This window comes from Ostrea edulis, chromosome 9 (assembly GCF_947568905.1).
Source record: "Ostrea edulis chromosome 9, xbOstEdul1.1, whole genome shotgun sequence".
In the NCBI taxonomy this organism is placed as follows: domain Eukaryota; kingdom Metazoa; phylum Mollusca; class Bivalvia; order Ostreida; family Ostreidae; genus Ostrea; species Ostrea edulis.
The window spans coordinates 52,897,865-52,914,538 of record NC_079172.1 but is presented as its reverse complement, the minus strand read 5'-3'; the positions used below and the strand labels follow the sequence as shown (position 1 = coordinate 52,914,538).

General features: G+C 35.6%; 1 protein-coding gene across 5 annotated transcripts in view; it reads right to left on the bottom strand.

Annotated features, from left to right (window-relative positions):
* Positions 1–819: 819 nt before the first annotated feature.
* Positions 820–16,674, bottom strand: part of LOC125658777 (uncharacterized) — a 41,548-nt gene continuing 25,693 nt past the window's right edge. For 2 of the 5 annotated variants that reach the window (XM_048890176.2, XM_048890177.2), the window contains exons 2-6: positions 6,980–8,279; positions 6,710–6,775; positions 6,316–6,429; positions 4,098–4,216; positions 820–2,131 (exon numbers count right to left, since the gene is read on the bottom strand). In XM_048890176.2, coding sequence (XP_048746133.1) covers positions 1,931–2,131; positions 4,098–4,216; positions 6,316–6,429; positions 6,710–6,775; positions 6,980–8,258 — 1,779 coding nt within the window. In that variant the 5' untranslated portion in view covers positions 8,259–8,279 and the 3' untranslated portion in view covers positions 820–1,930. Of the gene's footprint in view, positions 2,132–4,097; positions 4,217–6,315; positions 6,430–6,709; positions 6,776–6,979; positions 8,280–13,797; positions 13,850–16,674 lie in introns of those variants that run through there. The other 3 variants (XM_048890178.2, XM_056149560.1, XM_056149559.1) reach the window with 2 other exon arrangements.

Genomic DNA, 16,674 nt, shown 5'->3' with positions numbered 1-16,674 from the left:
TTGTGATAGATTTGATAAACAAGAAGTGAAAATGACTTTACTAATCACATGTCTATTGTGTGATCAATCAAATGAATTTGACACATTGTATGTTTCTTTTACAACAATAAAATGCCTAAGGGCTCTAAAGAGTTATTCTTAAGAATTTATGGAATCCAAGTAAAACCCATGATACGGTACATTGCTTCACCTATATGATATGTTTACACTTGTTCCACGGGTTTTACAGATCTGTATCAACATTACTTAGGCTGCCCTTCTCCTGATCTTTTTACTAGAAAATGTGAAGATAGTGTAGAGCGATTAATTTCATAACTCCTATAAAGAATACAAATTCAAAAGTATGGCAAACACGGACCCCTGGACATACCAGGGTGGGACCTGGTGCTTTGGAGGAGTAACATCCCCTGTCAACCGGTCATACACAAGAGGATATAATTTTTGTTGCAGAATCATTCCTCAGTGTTTATTGACCCTGAACCAAGGTCATTTGAGCAATGTCTAGGGTAAATAAGTATTTTCCATGATGTAGCTTTCCATCAGAGAGACAACAATCTACTTAGCACACAGGGTGACCAGACAGCGTGCATCTACCACAAATCAAGAACACTTGGCAAGGATCAGTAAAATGCAACAAAAGTTGTCTGTGGTTTTTCGGTGCAAGATTCAAACTCGCATAATTCAAACTCGCATAATATCTGAATGTCGGACTTTGAAATATTTTGTATGTATATGTGTGTTTCGTCCACATTAGATCATTCGTCTTAACTACCAAAACATCCGAATAGAGGTCAAGCACACAAACAAAAACAAGGTAAATGCATGTATTCTGAAAGTTCATTTATTGAAATAAACTCCAATTTGAATGAATTATCCAGATTTTGAAACTTTAGACTATTTTGCAGAAACTCCTTTGCATCCAAACAGACCACAATAGATTTACATAACTAATGTTTAATTTTATCATAAACTTTATATCAAAATAGAAAGTCTGCACACGGAAGTGCAATTTTCATATTTTTTCGAAAAGTGTCATAACAGGCAATAAAAGCGGATTCTGCATTCCACCCCAAAATCTAAATTTTAAAAGGATTGATCTATCTCTATAAAAGGAATTATCAAAGTAATGTATCATTGAATACCAGAGTTATCTCTCTTACAAGTAAGACAATTTTATAAGCAGACCACGTTAGAATCATGCAAATATGATTTGATAACTTTTATAAAATATTACAAAGTTTTATTTTTGATAAATTGATTTAGAATGTTTGAGTAATACACATCTATTGATGGGTTTAAAATTTGTAATGGGAGGTACACATTCTACAAATATCCACCGTTTTGATAAATAAAGGGCAGGTAAACCTGCATTTTTGTACAATAAATTGCACATAGGGTATTATCTCTTAGTGTACGGTAAATTACACATAAAATGTATTAGACATATTTATCAATTATTTACCATGTAAAATATGAAAAATTAAAAACTGTAACCTTTATATACAAATCACAAACTTTCTGTATTATATGATTCTCACTTAAAATGTTGTCTTAAAACCGATCAAAGTACAAACATATTAAGATGACATATGGTCATCTAGTGTAAGTTAAAACCTTAATAAATTTCATATTAGGGGCCCCAAAGGAACATACAAATTTCAATCATTCAAAGGAAATACAATAAACATACCCCCCTCCCCCACCCCCCGAATACAAACAAAATTTAGGACATACAGTTTGATGTTTCTAATTAGCAATTAAATGTACAAGCATCATATTTACTCTAATGCCTTTATTTCTAAAACTAATATAAGCCCAATCAAAAGCATCAAGGATAATTCCAAATATTGAAACAGGGGTCTTACATTCTGTGGTCAGGTTCAATGAAAAAAGAACCATTGTATATATTGTTTCCTTTTAAAATTATACCTCATAGTCCTTTAATAAAATCTCGAACGCAACCAGAATCACATTTGTCGAGGTAACCGTAGTTGTACGTATGTTCTGATTTTAAAAACCACAGAAATTTTGCGCTGTTTTCAATACATTTTGTGTCCTCTCCACATATTTCTATGACGTCACCACGGAATCCTGCATCACACGTTGTTTGACTGAAAGATAATGTTCCTCCCTGAAAAGAAAATCAAAGTGTCAAATCTAGTATAAGTTTTAAATCATTATCTGGAAATCCAAATTAGAATTTTTTTTTTTATCTTATTTTAGTATATATGACTTTTTTTGTATTACAGGGTCACGCTTGTGTAGAGTTGATGATGATAATGACGATAATGATGACGACGACGACGATAATGATGATGATATGCTGGTGATGAGAACGGTTTCACTTATGATTTCCATGGGGTTTAATTTACGTTAAGTCCACGGTATCAAATTCACCTCTTCTCTCGAGTACGAAATCAAGACATCTAACCCATTACACTTATCGTTCAAAGTAATAGCTTATAATTATTTCCGATCAAGTACACGGTAATTTTATCACAAAACTTTATTCATTTTGTTCCTATCAAATCATAACACCAATAGCTGTCCACTTTACATGTAGTATCTTCTTGTTATTTATAATTGTACTAATGCATATAATATCTTACATCAGTATCTTGTACTAATGCATATAATATCTTACATCAGTATCTTGTACTAATGCATATAATATCTTACATCAGTATCTTGTACTAATGCATATAATATCTTGCATCAGTATCTTGTACTAATGCATATAATATCTTACATCAGTATCTTGTACTAATGCATATAATATCTTACATCGATGTTAAATGACAGAACATTACTTCTACATTATAGATTACAAGGCAGTAGAAGGGATAACATTCAAACTTCAAATACACACAATTAATGACATTGAATTATGTATGCAAGATGATACAATGAGATATTAAAACTGAATCCAGAAATAAATTCTTTTCGCAATGATCGGTAAAAGTATAGGTAAAAAGGAAAAACGAAACACGAAGACGTTTAGTAAAGCTTTAGCGCTTTCATTTCCAATCTTCAGAAGCACTGAAGATCATCAATATATATACATATTCAGACGTTAGTCGTATCATGAAAAAGCATTCATGTATCATACTGCTAAAGAAACAGAGGATATTCAGTGCTTTGTAGTTGGACATGGAATCTGTTTCACGAGTAAGACAGGATTTGTTTCATATTTTTACGAGTGCGAAGCACGAAAAATATTTTCTTACGAGTGAAATAAATTCTAACCAACTACAAATCATTGAATTTTCTGTTTATTTCAATTTCTTTGGTTTTAGAACATGTTTATTTTAAATCTTTAAGGAAATACATAACATGACGTCACAATCAGTTGTTATTTTCTCACTGTAGTTGTTTTCACATTGTGAAAATATCATTTTTTATTTATTCAATGGATAGTATTTCAGTGTTGAAAATGTAATAAAGGATTTGACAGAGTTAGTGTAACTTCTGTATACGTATATTTTTCATGATTAATGTACATGTAATATATTTCAAAGTCGTTTCTTTCTTTGTTCGACTATTTGCCATACGTAGTCTTGTAAACGTTCTCTAATATTGACAGTACATGTATATAGTGTATGTACATGTATATAGTGTCTGTACAATGTAAACGTTCTCTAATATTGACAGTATATTTATATAGTGTCTGTACATGTATATAGTGTCTGTACAATGTAAACGTTCTCTAATATTGACAGTACATGTATATAGTGTCTGTACATGTATATAGTGTCTGTACATGCATATAGTGTCTGTACATGTATATAGTGTCTGTACAATGTAGGTGCTGTTCTACAATGTTGGACCTACATAGTTAGCTAGGATTTCTGGGGGGGGGGGGGTCAAATTTTTTGAGTTTTCTTTTATTTGAGCAGTCAAAATTTGAGCACAATCTCAGACTTAAGTCCAATTTTCGACTTAAGTTTCTTTCAAGAATTCCAAGCCTGGTCATCACTAATGCAGTGAGTTGTATACCCTATTATATACATCATGCTACTAAGTGAAATAATCTGTGATCATTGAAATAGACATATGTCATAGACGTTGAACGAGATGTAAGAATGTCATGGACTTACACATGAATAGCAGATTTCGTGTCTATTACAAAGATTCTTGGCATCATCGTCTATTTCAAGTCCAGCCATTTTTGCTACAGAACACTGGGAAATCAGGTAATTGACACCAGGACAGTTATCTGCAATGAGTCAGCATATTACGAACAGTAATTTAAAAAAAATAGACGAATTGAAGCGATCAAGCAGACAGAGATTGTAAGAAACTCATTTTTGTTTTATCTTTAACACTTTATTACATGTACTCTGATTCTTAACGCATGTGCAGATAAAACTGACAAATCCAAGGTGAAAAATTCGGACTCGTCATGCATTCTGGAAGGCCTCCAGTAATACAAATTCTGTAAGATTTATAAATATGTAGTATTTTTGCAGAATCTTTTGTTTCCCTCAAAGGACGAAATGCCCTAACACCCAAAAAATCCTAGAGGTAACAATAGTGATTTGGGAAGTTACGTCCCTTAGCGATTCTTTCATGCATATAGAGGCATCATTAGCATTGTCATTCAAAATTTTCCAATGAGATTTTGCTTCCCTTATGAGATTGTATTTCAAACATCTAGAGGAAAGTTTGGTTGGTATGGCTGTTGGAAATTTGTCCTCCCTTTGATAATCTTTCACTTATATTGAGATGCCAGTAGCTGCTTTTCGTGAATTGCCACAACATTTGACCTATGATACAATCCCTGGGCCATTCAGCAATAAGGGTTACATTTATTTACCATGCCATCGAGAGCCTCAGTTTCTTGTCTTGCTACATGTACTTTTACTGTTAAAGTACAGTTGCAATTCTTCTAATGTAGGAAGTTTAATATCTACGAGGGAGTTCATTAAAGGTTATTTTTTCAATAACCTACATGATTTGTTGAGATATAGAGAACCTTGAGAATTTCTGTTGAAATGTTTTGATATCCAATAAGATTTTAATTTCAAAAGGTGAATGCTTCACTTGACAGATGAGATACGCCTAAACATTAGGGGTGTGTGTCTTAATACATGTATAAACATTAGTGGGGTGTCTTAATACATGTATAAACATTAGTGGGGGTGTCTTAATACATGTATAAACATTAGTGGGGTGTCTTAATACATGTATAAACATTAGTGGGGGAGTGTCTTAATACATGTATAAACATTAGTGAGGGGGGGGGGTGTCTTAATACATGTATAAACATTAGTGGGGGGTGTCTTAATACATGTATAAACATTAGTGGGGGGGGGGTCTTAATACATGTATAAATGAACAAGAGAAGACAACAAAGTTATCAATCTCATAAACCTTATAGATAATACAAAAATCAATAGATGAGTAAACACAGAGAATCCTGGTCATACTAGAGGTGGGATCAGGTGCCTAGGGGGAGTATGTACCCCCTGTACAACGGTCACACCTGCCGTGAGCCCTATAACTTGATCAGGTGAACGGAGTAATCTGTAGTCGAAATCAGTACGTAAAGAACAACCAATTGGCATGAAACATGTCAGACAGCATTTGACCCAGAGTTGCGTTAGAGGGATTTTTATTGAGTGAATGTGTGGTGTGTCCGAATCTGTCTTCGTAGTTTTCACATTTGCAGTCCTTCCTATATTAGAAAAAGTGTGCTTTGTCGACGCAATGGTGTATTTTAATATTTTAACGCATCACTGAGATGACGTAATGGTATGTTCAAAAATAGGACTCAAGAGATTAACGCGTACCTGTTAATGGAAATCACGCAAATGCTAATTATTATGCATAATGATAGAAATGATATTTTAAAAAAATATGTAAAATATCAATATATCTTGGGATTAATCAGAAAATATTCAAAAACTGGCATAATCCAAAAACTGGTGTAAACCGTGTACTAAATATATGTAGCTTTTGAACATTTTCAACTGGTAGTTCAACTTCAATCCAAGTAGTTTTGATAAAATTTACCATAAAACCATATCATCCTAAATAGGGTGTATCTGTATCATCATTTGACACTTTACCCCGTTTTACGAAATGCCAGAAAACTTTACAGGTCAGTACAGTCATTGTGAATGCACTAGAATCTACTCGGGAAAGCACCCATTGTTCAATACTGTATTCTGAACCCAAGTGACTTTCCTTCTGCATATTCCTAATCCACATACCTAAAGTACTATGTAAATACAAATCCCTTAGCCTACGAAAACCATTTTTTATATATAAAAAAAAATCTTTATCAGTATAACTACATGAATTCCCCCTCACTTTCGTTAGATGGTTCGTCATAGGGACCTTGGGCAAGATATCCTTCCGCTAGTTCTTGTCTTTGTGTGGGATTCAGGTTGGATACGAGTTCTTCAATGACTTTCTCATTTTCATCTACAAAACACATTGCAGAATAAAGACTCCCCGTATCTACTTTTATATTGTTACAGCTTTACTTCCCGTATCTACTTTTATATTGTTACAGCTTTGATTTTTACCACCACTCCTGTGCACAAAACGACATTATACAGAATACAAAGACAATGATATTGGATTTTTGCATGCATGTAATACAGGCGATATATTTTTAAAATTAGATGTGCATCGTTTTGTGTTTTTGGTGATCACGATGCAGCCTGGGTTTTGAAGTGCTTTCTGTGCAATCTGTACTTACTCTCTTTGAGATGATGTTTGTAAGCGAGAGCTTTTGCAGCAAACTTTCTTAGCGTTTTGTCTGCCTCTGAAATCGGGACGAATTGAACATAAAATTTACAAAGTACAACATTTATGGTTAGTTGTATAAAAAAAAGAAACAATACTTTATAAGCACTCGACCTCTCCCTCACAGCCAATCAACAAAAGACATTCAAATACATGCAATAAACAAAACATAGTAAACTTTAAGGGTTTATACCAAGGGTTTCTAGTACATAATAAGCCCTACCTTCCTCCTCCATTGCATTGTTTTCATTCATTGGATTCCTGTACCACTGTCCGATGTTTGCATCCTCGCTTGTCGTCAATCCCAAAGGAATATTTTCTCGTTTATCAGCCACTGGAAGATCCCCTTCCCCAATCTCTTCGTCCTCTTCCTGACTCGACTCATCGTCTTGGACATTCTCAGGAGATCTGATTGCCTGTAATTGTTCTTCTACTCTTATTGCATTTTGAATATCCAAATACTCCTTCTCCAAATTGCCCTCTGTGCCTTGCAATTGGCCTAATGTTGCCTGTTTTAAAGCAGATGCAAGAAGGTCATTTTCCTTATCTTCTAAAGCCTCAGCAATTTTTAAGCGCGACACCTCATCTCGAAGAGCTGCAACAGTTCTTGTCAAATCGAGAACAGACTGGGAAAGCTCCATTTCAGAGTCATAATCACGTTTTTCTACTCTCTTCCTTTTCTCCTTGATATTAGCCAGATTTTCGTAACTTGTAAGTTCTTGAAATCGTTCGCCCTCAGTGGGAGCACTTCGTTCCGTTTTCTTATCTTGGGTTGCACCAGATAGTGGTTGTTCTGTAGGAGCCGCAGAGTCAGATGGACTATCTTTAGTTTCAGTATCATCACCAAACACATCTTTCAGCTCATCTGTGCTTACTGGGGTTCGCTGTTTTCCGGTTGTTTTTATGTCATTGTCGTCTTTTGCCATGTCGTTTCTGGAATTTTCTCTCGCTGTCGACGGTAAGTCTTTGTTGCTCTTTAATTTCTGCTCCAAGCCATTTCCGTATGATGCAAATTCCGAATCTGTGTGGTGCATGGAGATTTGTCGCTTGTGGGTTCTTTCAGGGGCTCTGTTGAAGTCTCCAAATATTTCTGCCAGTTCAGCCTTTGTTGGGACAGTTCGAGATCGCTTGACATTTCGATTATCTAATTTATAGGGGACAGTGGATTCTTTATAATTTTTGTATGCATCTATAAGCATCTGTTCATCTACTAGGTTCTCTGGAAGAGCCTGATGAGGGTAGAATTTTCCTAAATTAAGGTCATAATTGTCATTTAAAACGTTCAGGTAAGGCTCCGGAATTCTGTCTTGATTTTCTAATAAATAGTCTCGCAGGTACTCGACGTCGGAGGTCTGTCTTTTATGGCGTCGCAAGACATTTAAGGCGGCTGTGAGGTCATTGGAACTCCTCGGTGAACGCCGTTTGATGGAGAGAGATTCCGTATGAGGTGTTGCAAGTAGAAGTAAGATGGCGGCGAAACAAAATGTTTCCATGACACCCATCTTTTCTTAGCTGTGATGCTTCTGAAATAAAAAGTGAAACAATAGATAAAATACTTGCTTCAGAAGTATCCAGTATTTTATACATTATTGCGATGATTTCTGCTGACATATTTTTCCACTTGGTTCTTCAAAATTAAAGCATTGAAAATTTAAAATATGTGTTCAAAAGTGATTCAACGAATTTAGTTGATGCCGTAAGAAATGTTAATGAATTAAAATATTTTAAACATTGCATAATTTCCCCCTGTAAAGAACAATAATTCTCACAGGAAATTAAGATATCGGTATTCTGCTTCCTAATAGGATAGTAAGATAAATCTGTTTCAATTAGGGAGAACACTAATTATTGCACAATAACGCGGATCTTAAAATATGTATTCCATGTTGACAATGCCCGCATGTATGGCAATTTTTATGGTGGTAAAAAGAACATGTATTTGGCGTGATTTCGTCATTTATAATTTACTGTCGAAAATAATTCAGTAATATTAAAATGTCTCGTGACTTTTAATGATCCCTTATGAGGTATTCAGTCATGGACTGTTTTCTTCATATATCCCCCATTTACTGTTTTGCGTTTGAAATTCAATACCATGTTTAGTTGTGTGTGCATCATTTCCATCTTTTCATAAACATCTTGCCCTAAGTTCCACTGAAATCGTCTCATTTTTTATATACATTATGTATATGATTAATATCAAGAAAAACAATATTTCGGATCAGTAGCTATTACTTTTTGCTTAACAGAGTACGGTGAAATTCTTTTAAACAATAAAATAATTTATTTGAAATACCTTTCTTCTATTACTTTTATATATTTTATATCATATCATGGTTTAGTTTACTTGATGACGCTAAGTACTGTCAACCCATTCAGTATCCAGAGAAGTTCAAGATCAAACAGTCTCCAGTGTATAACAAGTCAGAATGACGTCAAAGAAATCAAAGCTTTGTGTATCATTCAAAGAAACATTAGGAGCTTTTTTCCCATGCCCTTCAGAAATTGCTTAATCTTTATTGCTATAATTACAATTTAAACACTTGCATCACCGTTCGTCATCGATAGTGTTGGAATAACCGGATACATTATTATGTGCAATAGATCCAATAACTGTATGATAATTAAAACAATTGCAAAACACGGGATGAGATAAATCCCTATTAATCTCATGATCTTCGTATCATGTATGAAGAGGTTGCTGGTTTAAATGTCAAATGTTCAAACCTGCATCGTGGAGGACCGTGCTATTTTAAATGGCATTCTAGTAAAGCTGCACTTTAAGTTCTAGACATGTAACAGCACATCTTTTTTTAATTTGCCATCATAACTCCTTAAACACTGCTTTTTTAAACTTCTATTTGAATTGTCAAAGACAAATTCATCGAAAGTACACACACATAATGTTATTATATTTGTAAAGATATGCACACATACAGGAGGGTGGATAATTTGAAAATCAATTAATTCTAGAATCCAATTGCAAGGTTCTATGGATTACAGAGTATCTTAGCTCGCTGACAAAAGTGTGGATTTCTCTTTTCGATATGCAGTTGCCGTCTGAACGGTTTTACTTTCATTTTCCTAGAAGCTACAGACCTAAGACGTTTAAAATAGATACAAATAGCGACAACACTTTTTAAATTGGTTGCACTAGGCTTCTCTCTGTGTGTGTGTGTGGGGGGGGGGGGGGACTAGGATTCTGGGGTTTTTTTTCAACAGAGCTATAATTCTGCCGCATGGACTTTCGTGTAAACGAGAGCCAATGTCAAGGTATGTGTAAGCGTTTTCCAATACAGACCACCCTATTCTTGGCACTCGGAGCCGTAATAGTGAGGTTCTTTACTGTGCCAACGCCTGCCGCGACACATGACTTTGATTTTAAGGTCACCTCCAAAAGACCCGCGACTCTCACTTTGAAATGCCAAGCATTTGGTGAAGGAACAGATACTACATATTCTATTTATTTGTGTCGGAGGCGGCCATGGCATGCGCGGTGCTCAAAATCACAACCTCCCAGTCATGAAGCGAACGCACTGAATCACAGGCACCTGAAGTGTGGATAGCGGGCATATATTTATCTATAATAACACCCTACCCAATGCAAAAATAAATATAGAACCAATGATTTATCCAAAATATGTGATTTCCTCGCTGATCACCTTCATTTATCGTTCTGAATAAGTCATGCAGTTTCTACTGTCTATAAACTTTTAAGATGGCAACTTTTGAAACATTAGTATTTCACAAATGGTCTTTTCAAAAGCTTACAGACAGTAGAAAGTAGCCAATTAATAAATCGATAAATACATGTAACTATGAAACTTAAATTAGATGCAAACTGAGAAAAATCATTTAGATAAATCCCTGTAACTCCTAGCGAGCAGTCCTAAATCATTTGTATCGATTTGTTGTGTTGAAAAGTAAAGTATCATTGTAGATTGATACAATGTCTATTACAAACAAGAGGCCCACAGGCCATATCGGTCACCAGACACCTGAGTACTAGCGAAAAGTATCACTGCTCCCGAGGGCTGGAATCTAGAAAAAATGTCCTGTTCTGAATATCTAAGCTAAATTTTAATATTTAGCAACAAATTTAGACCTACGCTTAGCGCCGAGGGCCGTAGCAGTTAGGGTTCTTTAACGTGTCACCGCCTGCTACGACACGGGAACTCCGTTTTTAAGGTCATATCCGAAAGACCCGTGATTCTCACTTCTAAATGCCGAACGTTTGGGGAAGGAGCAATTTACGTATTAGGTTTGATAAGGCCGTGGCACGATCAGGGCTTGAACTCACAACCTCCCGGTTACTGAGCCATCGCAACCTGTAATGTTACCATATAAATTCAAAAGTACTGATCAGCGTTAAACATGTGAATTCTGATATTTACATAAAAATTTATCTACTTTGGCAACATTACGAAGGTGCAATATTTTCATTTTGTACTAGTACATGTAGTTCTGAATGTACAGACCATCACGAACTTGATCAAAAGGAGAAATTGATGCTAGATCATGTACATTAATGCGGAAGTGGAGTTTTCTTTGATTCCGCATTCTGTATGTTTGGGTCTGGTCGGTTCTACAGATACAAAATAACACACAAGTATTATTTTCACTAGTTTATATATTACTACATTGCATATAGTAAAAAAATCATTTTAAAAAATCAGTTTGTTAAATTCATGAAAAATAGCACAGTCAGAATTGTTTTATGTTGTCTTGTCTGTTGACATTGGGAAAAATCTACCTACACTGCATTTTCTCATGATTTTCACCCACAAACAACACACGTGTTTTCCAAATGTGTGTAAATAGATATAGTCGAAGTTCACCACGGGAAGCACAGTCTCAGAGTTATTTTGTATTTTGTAAACAACTTATTAATTCTACAAATGACACTAACTTTCCTTTTCCTGTGTACAAAAATTAAGTAAAATGAGAGAAAAATCGCTCATGCAAAAAATGACTGAACTACAATTGCCAAGTTCACTTTGATACCTAAATAACGGCAATGGTTGCAGGACTAACATCAGGCTAAATTGGTTCCCTGTCTGATACATCATAGGGAGATACATGTCGCAGACCAATAGGCTTGTTTTGTAAGTCGGTTCACTTGTGGTGGTAAAATCAACCCAACTGGTGACAAAAAAGCGCTGCAACTATGCTTAGCGCTTTAACAAGTACTGATATTTGTATCCATTATTATCATCATTCCATGAAACACGATATTGACCAAGGCGAAAAATCATGTTTCTTGGGGTGATAATCGTATATCAACCTCAACAAAAGTCAGTAATAGCATATTATTACCAGAAATGGAGAATTTTATGATAACATGTACAATAATTCCTATCTCTGTCGCACACGTGATAGCAGACATTCGATCGGAGTTTTTAGAGATTATGTTCGATCTGCCATACGTATAGTTTTACAGGCACAATTAAGCTTCATTTTTCACAAAAGCGAATATCGACCAAAAGTCATGGATTTACTCAATTTCTTCTTTAACCCACAAATCTCTTTGTATTCCCATTTTTATGCTGATAAGATAGATGCACTTAACTTACCAGAACGGGCGTGCATAATATTATTTGAAGATCATACTTAAAAACTCATCGTATTGCATGTCATAGTAGACACTTTTACAAATAGCGTATGACGTGTCCATGATTTTGCCTCTTACCTTAAATCATCATAAGGTGTTTACAGTGGCGTAGCTAGGTTTGAAATATCTGTAAGCAGGGGGTCTGGGGATTGCCGCCCCCCAGAAGCTGTGGACATTTTTCGTAATATGTAATAAAAATTTAACGAAAATATTTGTAAGCACGTGCATACAGTACATGTGTTTGATATGAAGTCCTATTGCTGCCACGTGCTCATTCGTATCATCGCCGCAATGGTACGATACTACGATAGTGCGATGCTGCTATCGCCCTCTTTATGTATTTATTAGGTATTTACGTGTGAACAGGCGGAAGTTTGAAAGGAACTATGGCTAACACAAGCAAGGTACATATAGTCGGAAACATTTGTCAATGTTACTAGGATTCTCCTAAGTACATCGTTACCAGGTAATATATATATCTTTTAGATATATTGAAAGAGTTTCCAAAATGCTAGCGATTTCATTGTTATATCAGACCAATCGACAGCGGATGCGTACTCCTCCTAGGCACCTGACCCCCACCTCTGGTATACCCAGGGGTCCGTGTTTGCCCAACTCTCTATTTTGTATTACTTATACCGGTAGGAGGTATGAGATTGATTACTGTTTGTTATCTTCACCTTTCATATATAACATATTCTTATATACATGTATGTCTCTTGTTATACGTGTATTCCATAACATTGAGTGAAATAGAATGATAATTATAAAAGGGAGCAATTGAATGGGTGCCAGTTCTAATATGAACAACAAACACAAATATTTACATAAGATGGCTAAAATATACAACAAAAAAACTGACACTAAAACTGCACTAAATATACAAAAGTACTTACACTGCCGATTACATGTTTATGATTTTGGCTTACTAATCATTGTTTTGTACGTAGCGAATTATAAGTCCTCTTCGTCCAAATGAAAGGTAGGACGAGTTAACTAATTATAATAATCAGTGCAAAAGTCAACTCGTACATGCACACAAATGTTTCCGACTACCTTCCTTGTGTTAGTCATAGCTCTTTTCAAACTTCCACCTGTTCACGCACGCGTACCTACACAGTGAATACACATGATAAAGAGGATGATAGCACGATGGTACGGTGGTATAATCGTGCCAATTCCATCGTGACGTGGACCACATGACAGCAATAGGAGTCCATTGTTTGAATCCCCCAAATCACCAGCTGTTCTCAAATCGGAGGAAAACACAGCAGATTAACCATGAAGTAAATATTCCAAAAATCAAGCATTTTTTCATTCATTATTTGATTGAAAGATAAATACCGCCGTATAATGGACAGTTAGTAGACATGTTTCAAAAACCAAATATGCCAAACTATATGATTTTTTGTTCTTTAATTAATTCATACCTATATGCTGTAGACTGAAACCACTGTGTCATTGATGTTTAGGTGAATTGTCTATAAAAATAGGTTTGTTCATATATATATGTATATAAAATCAGTTAATTCATTGATTTCTATGTTTAATTTCATTTAAACAATATTTTATTCACTAATAAGAGAATTCCCATTCAGCAATTCTCCTCACAGTAAGTACACAAGTTTATCAGTAAACTATAGGGAAGACGTGTATATACAGTTTAAAGTCACATTTCGTCATATATTTTTTTAATTTACTTTTATTTTATAATCATTTTATTTTCTCTTAGAAAACCAGATTCCTCATACTATGATAGTATCTAACAGTACACAGTACAACATACTTACAGTTACCTGTGACAGGTAGATCTACTTTATCTCAGAAAAACACGTTAGCACCTGTAGTACATGTATCTCAATAACGCAACTAGATGGCGTTACCATGGATATCTATATATGCATGTGATTCCATGAAAGTGTATATGTACAGGCAGTGAATTGACTATGCGAGATAAATGAAAGTATCGATTTAATATAAAACTGGACATTAATGTGTTGGCGAGTACAACTACAAATACATACGCGGATCCAGACATTTTTCCGAGGGGAGTGGGCTCCACCCTTGCTATTTTTCCAGGGTGTCCAAACTATTAATTAATATTTTACATGGCAAATATATTTCTTTTCACCGAGCTCAAGGGTTTGTGTGTGGGGTGGGGGTGGGGGGCTTTCTCAATGGAATTAAAGTATTTAAATTGAAGACAAAATGACCTCTGTAATGTAATCACACAGTAGGAAAATAAAAAGTCTTCAACAATCTCTATTTAATGGCTGGGTATTGATTTCCTGAAATTTCCTGTATTAAATTTTAAGCAGCATTGACGTCATTTTTAATTTTTTAAAGAGCAATTTCGACCTATATCGTATGGTACAGAATCTGAATCCTTAAAACAAGAATTAATATTTCAGCAATATAAGTACGTACAGTTTAAGTGAAATAAAATATTTTCTTTTATTCGAGAAATAGCTGCTTCAATTGTACACTTGACCAAGGGTTATATGTCAGCAAAAAACTTGAAAACTGTCCAGGTTTTGCTACCATAGAAAGACAAGAAATGCATATAAGAGAAGGAGCTGTTACTAAAAATCGAAATATTGAAAATTACACTTTATGGCATTTGTCTATTATACATAAAGTTACTAGGATTTTTAACCGGGCATGCATTTGTTAAGAATGCCGAGGACATTTTGAACATTTATGCTGATTATGATATTTCAAATTTTGGCACTTTCCCTATAGCCAGGCGTCGTATTTGTAAACTTCCGTTCTTTCCGACTTTAACGAGATGGTCCTCAAAATCGATGAAATTGTATCTGTTTTCTTTTGATATAACGCATGTCGCATGGCAATCGGCGATAAATTAATACATCATCATTTAGGCAGCGAATTGTACCACGATAATCCACTAGATTCTAAGTTTGTAATACAGGAACGCGTTTTGAACTGAATGGAGGTATTTTTCCAACATTGCGACTTTTGTCCCTTCTTCTTGCAGAGGTGTAATTTAAACGATGTATGAATTACCAAAACGTGTCGGTACATATATCTTTAACTTCAAAGGTGACTTTTAAGAGATTCATATTTTTTCCCACAATCCGTAAGACAAGCTCCTGTGCAAGGGATCATTAAGCTAGGACGAAAATGAATTAATTTCGTACGTTCATATATACAATCACACGGGTCAACAGACTGACTTCAAAGATCGAGGCATTCGGAGCAACTCGACGCTTTTGCTACTCTTTGTCGTAAGATGAACAGATGTACTTTCACTCAAAAATGTAACTTATCCACTAAATAGAAAGATCAGATCCGCAATTATTTGAAACCCGGACGAACTTTCCAAGAGGACCAGCTTTTTAAGTATCACGGTTATAAGGTAATATTTCTGATAAACCTTACCCAATGATTTTCCATGACACGGAACCGCAGCGGTGGTCAAGAAGTAGAGCGATCGCCCCGCATGCGGAAGGTCGGGGTTCGAATCCCGACCGCGACAGACCTAAGTCGTTAAAACAGGTAGTGACAATTCCATTGCCAAACGCTCGACATCTGGTGTGATTGTCACGGGTCCTCGGAGATGACCTTAAAAACGAATGACCCGTGTCACAGTAGGTGTGGCACGCTAAAGAACCCTCACTGCTCAATGTCCGTAAGCGCCGAGCATAAGCCTAAATTTGAAGACCTTCACCGGAATTGGTGACGTCTCCATATGAGTGAAATATTCAATACAAAAATCAATCAATCCATGACACGGAATAGGGGGATTTTCGGGTTCTTCCGTTCCGTGCATATATGTTTACGTGTTCTAAAATCTACGTCACGTGATTATACGATTATTTTTTATGATCTCGCTTTCTCCAAACTCTCGCTCTCGAGAATTTGCACGAGCGAGAGTCTGGTACAATTCCTATTTTAATTTTGTGACTTCAAATCGAGACTTACTGAGTAATCGGTATTGTTTTTGTCAAAGTTCGTGCAAAGTTTCGAGAGCGAGAGTCAGGGGAAAGCGAGACTAGATTTTTGAAGGCATGCTTTCTTCCGGTATAGCTAACAGTCAGAAGATTTCATTCATATATTCTACTTATTGGTTTTAATGCCGAAATTAAGAGCAAGTGTTATTGGTGTATGGCAGTGGCAGAGGGATGTAATGCGGATTACCCAAAGAGGGAGAAACGGGCACGAAGCATCGTTTTCGGGGGGAGGGGGGGGGGGAGAGAAGATGCCTGCAGGCGTTACACTTTTATTAACGTTAATGACGATACACCGGAAATGAAGACTAAAATACAGAATAAACACGGACACGG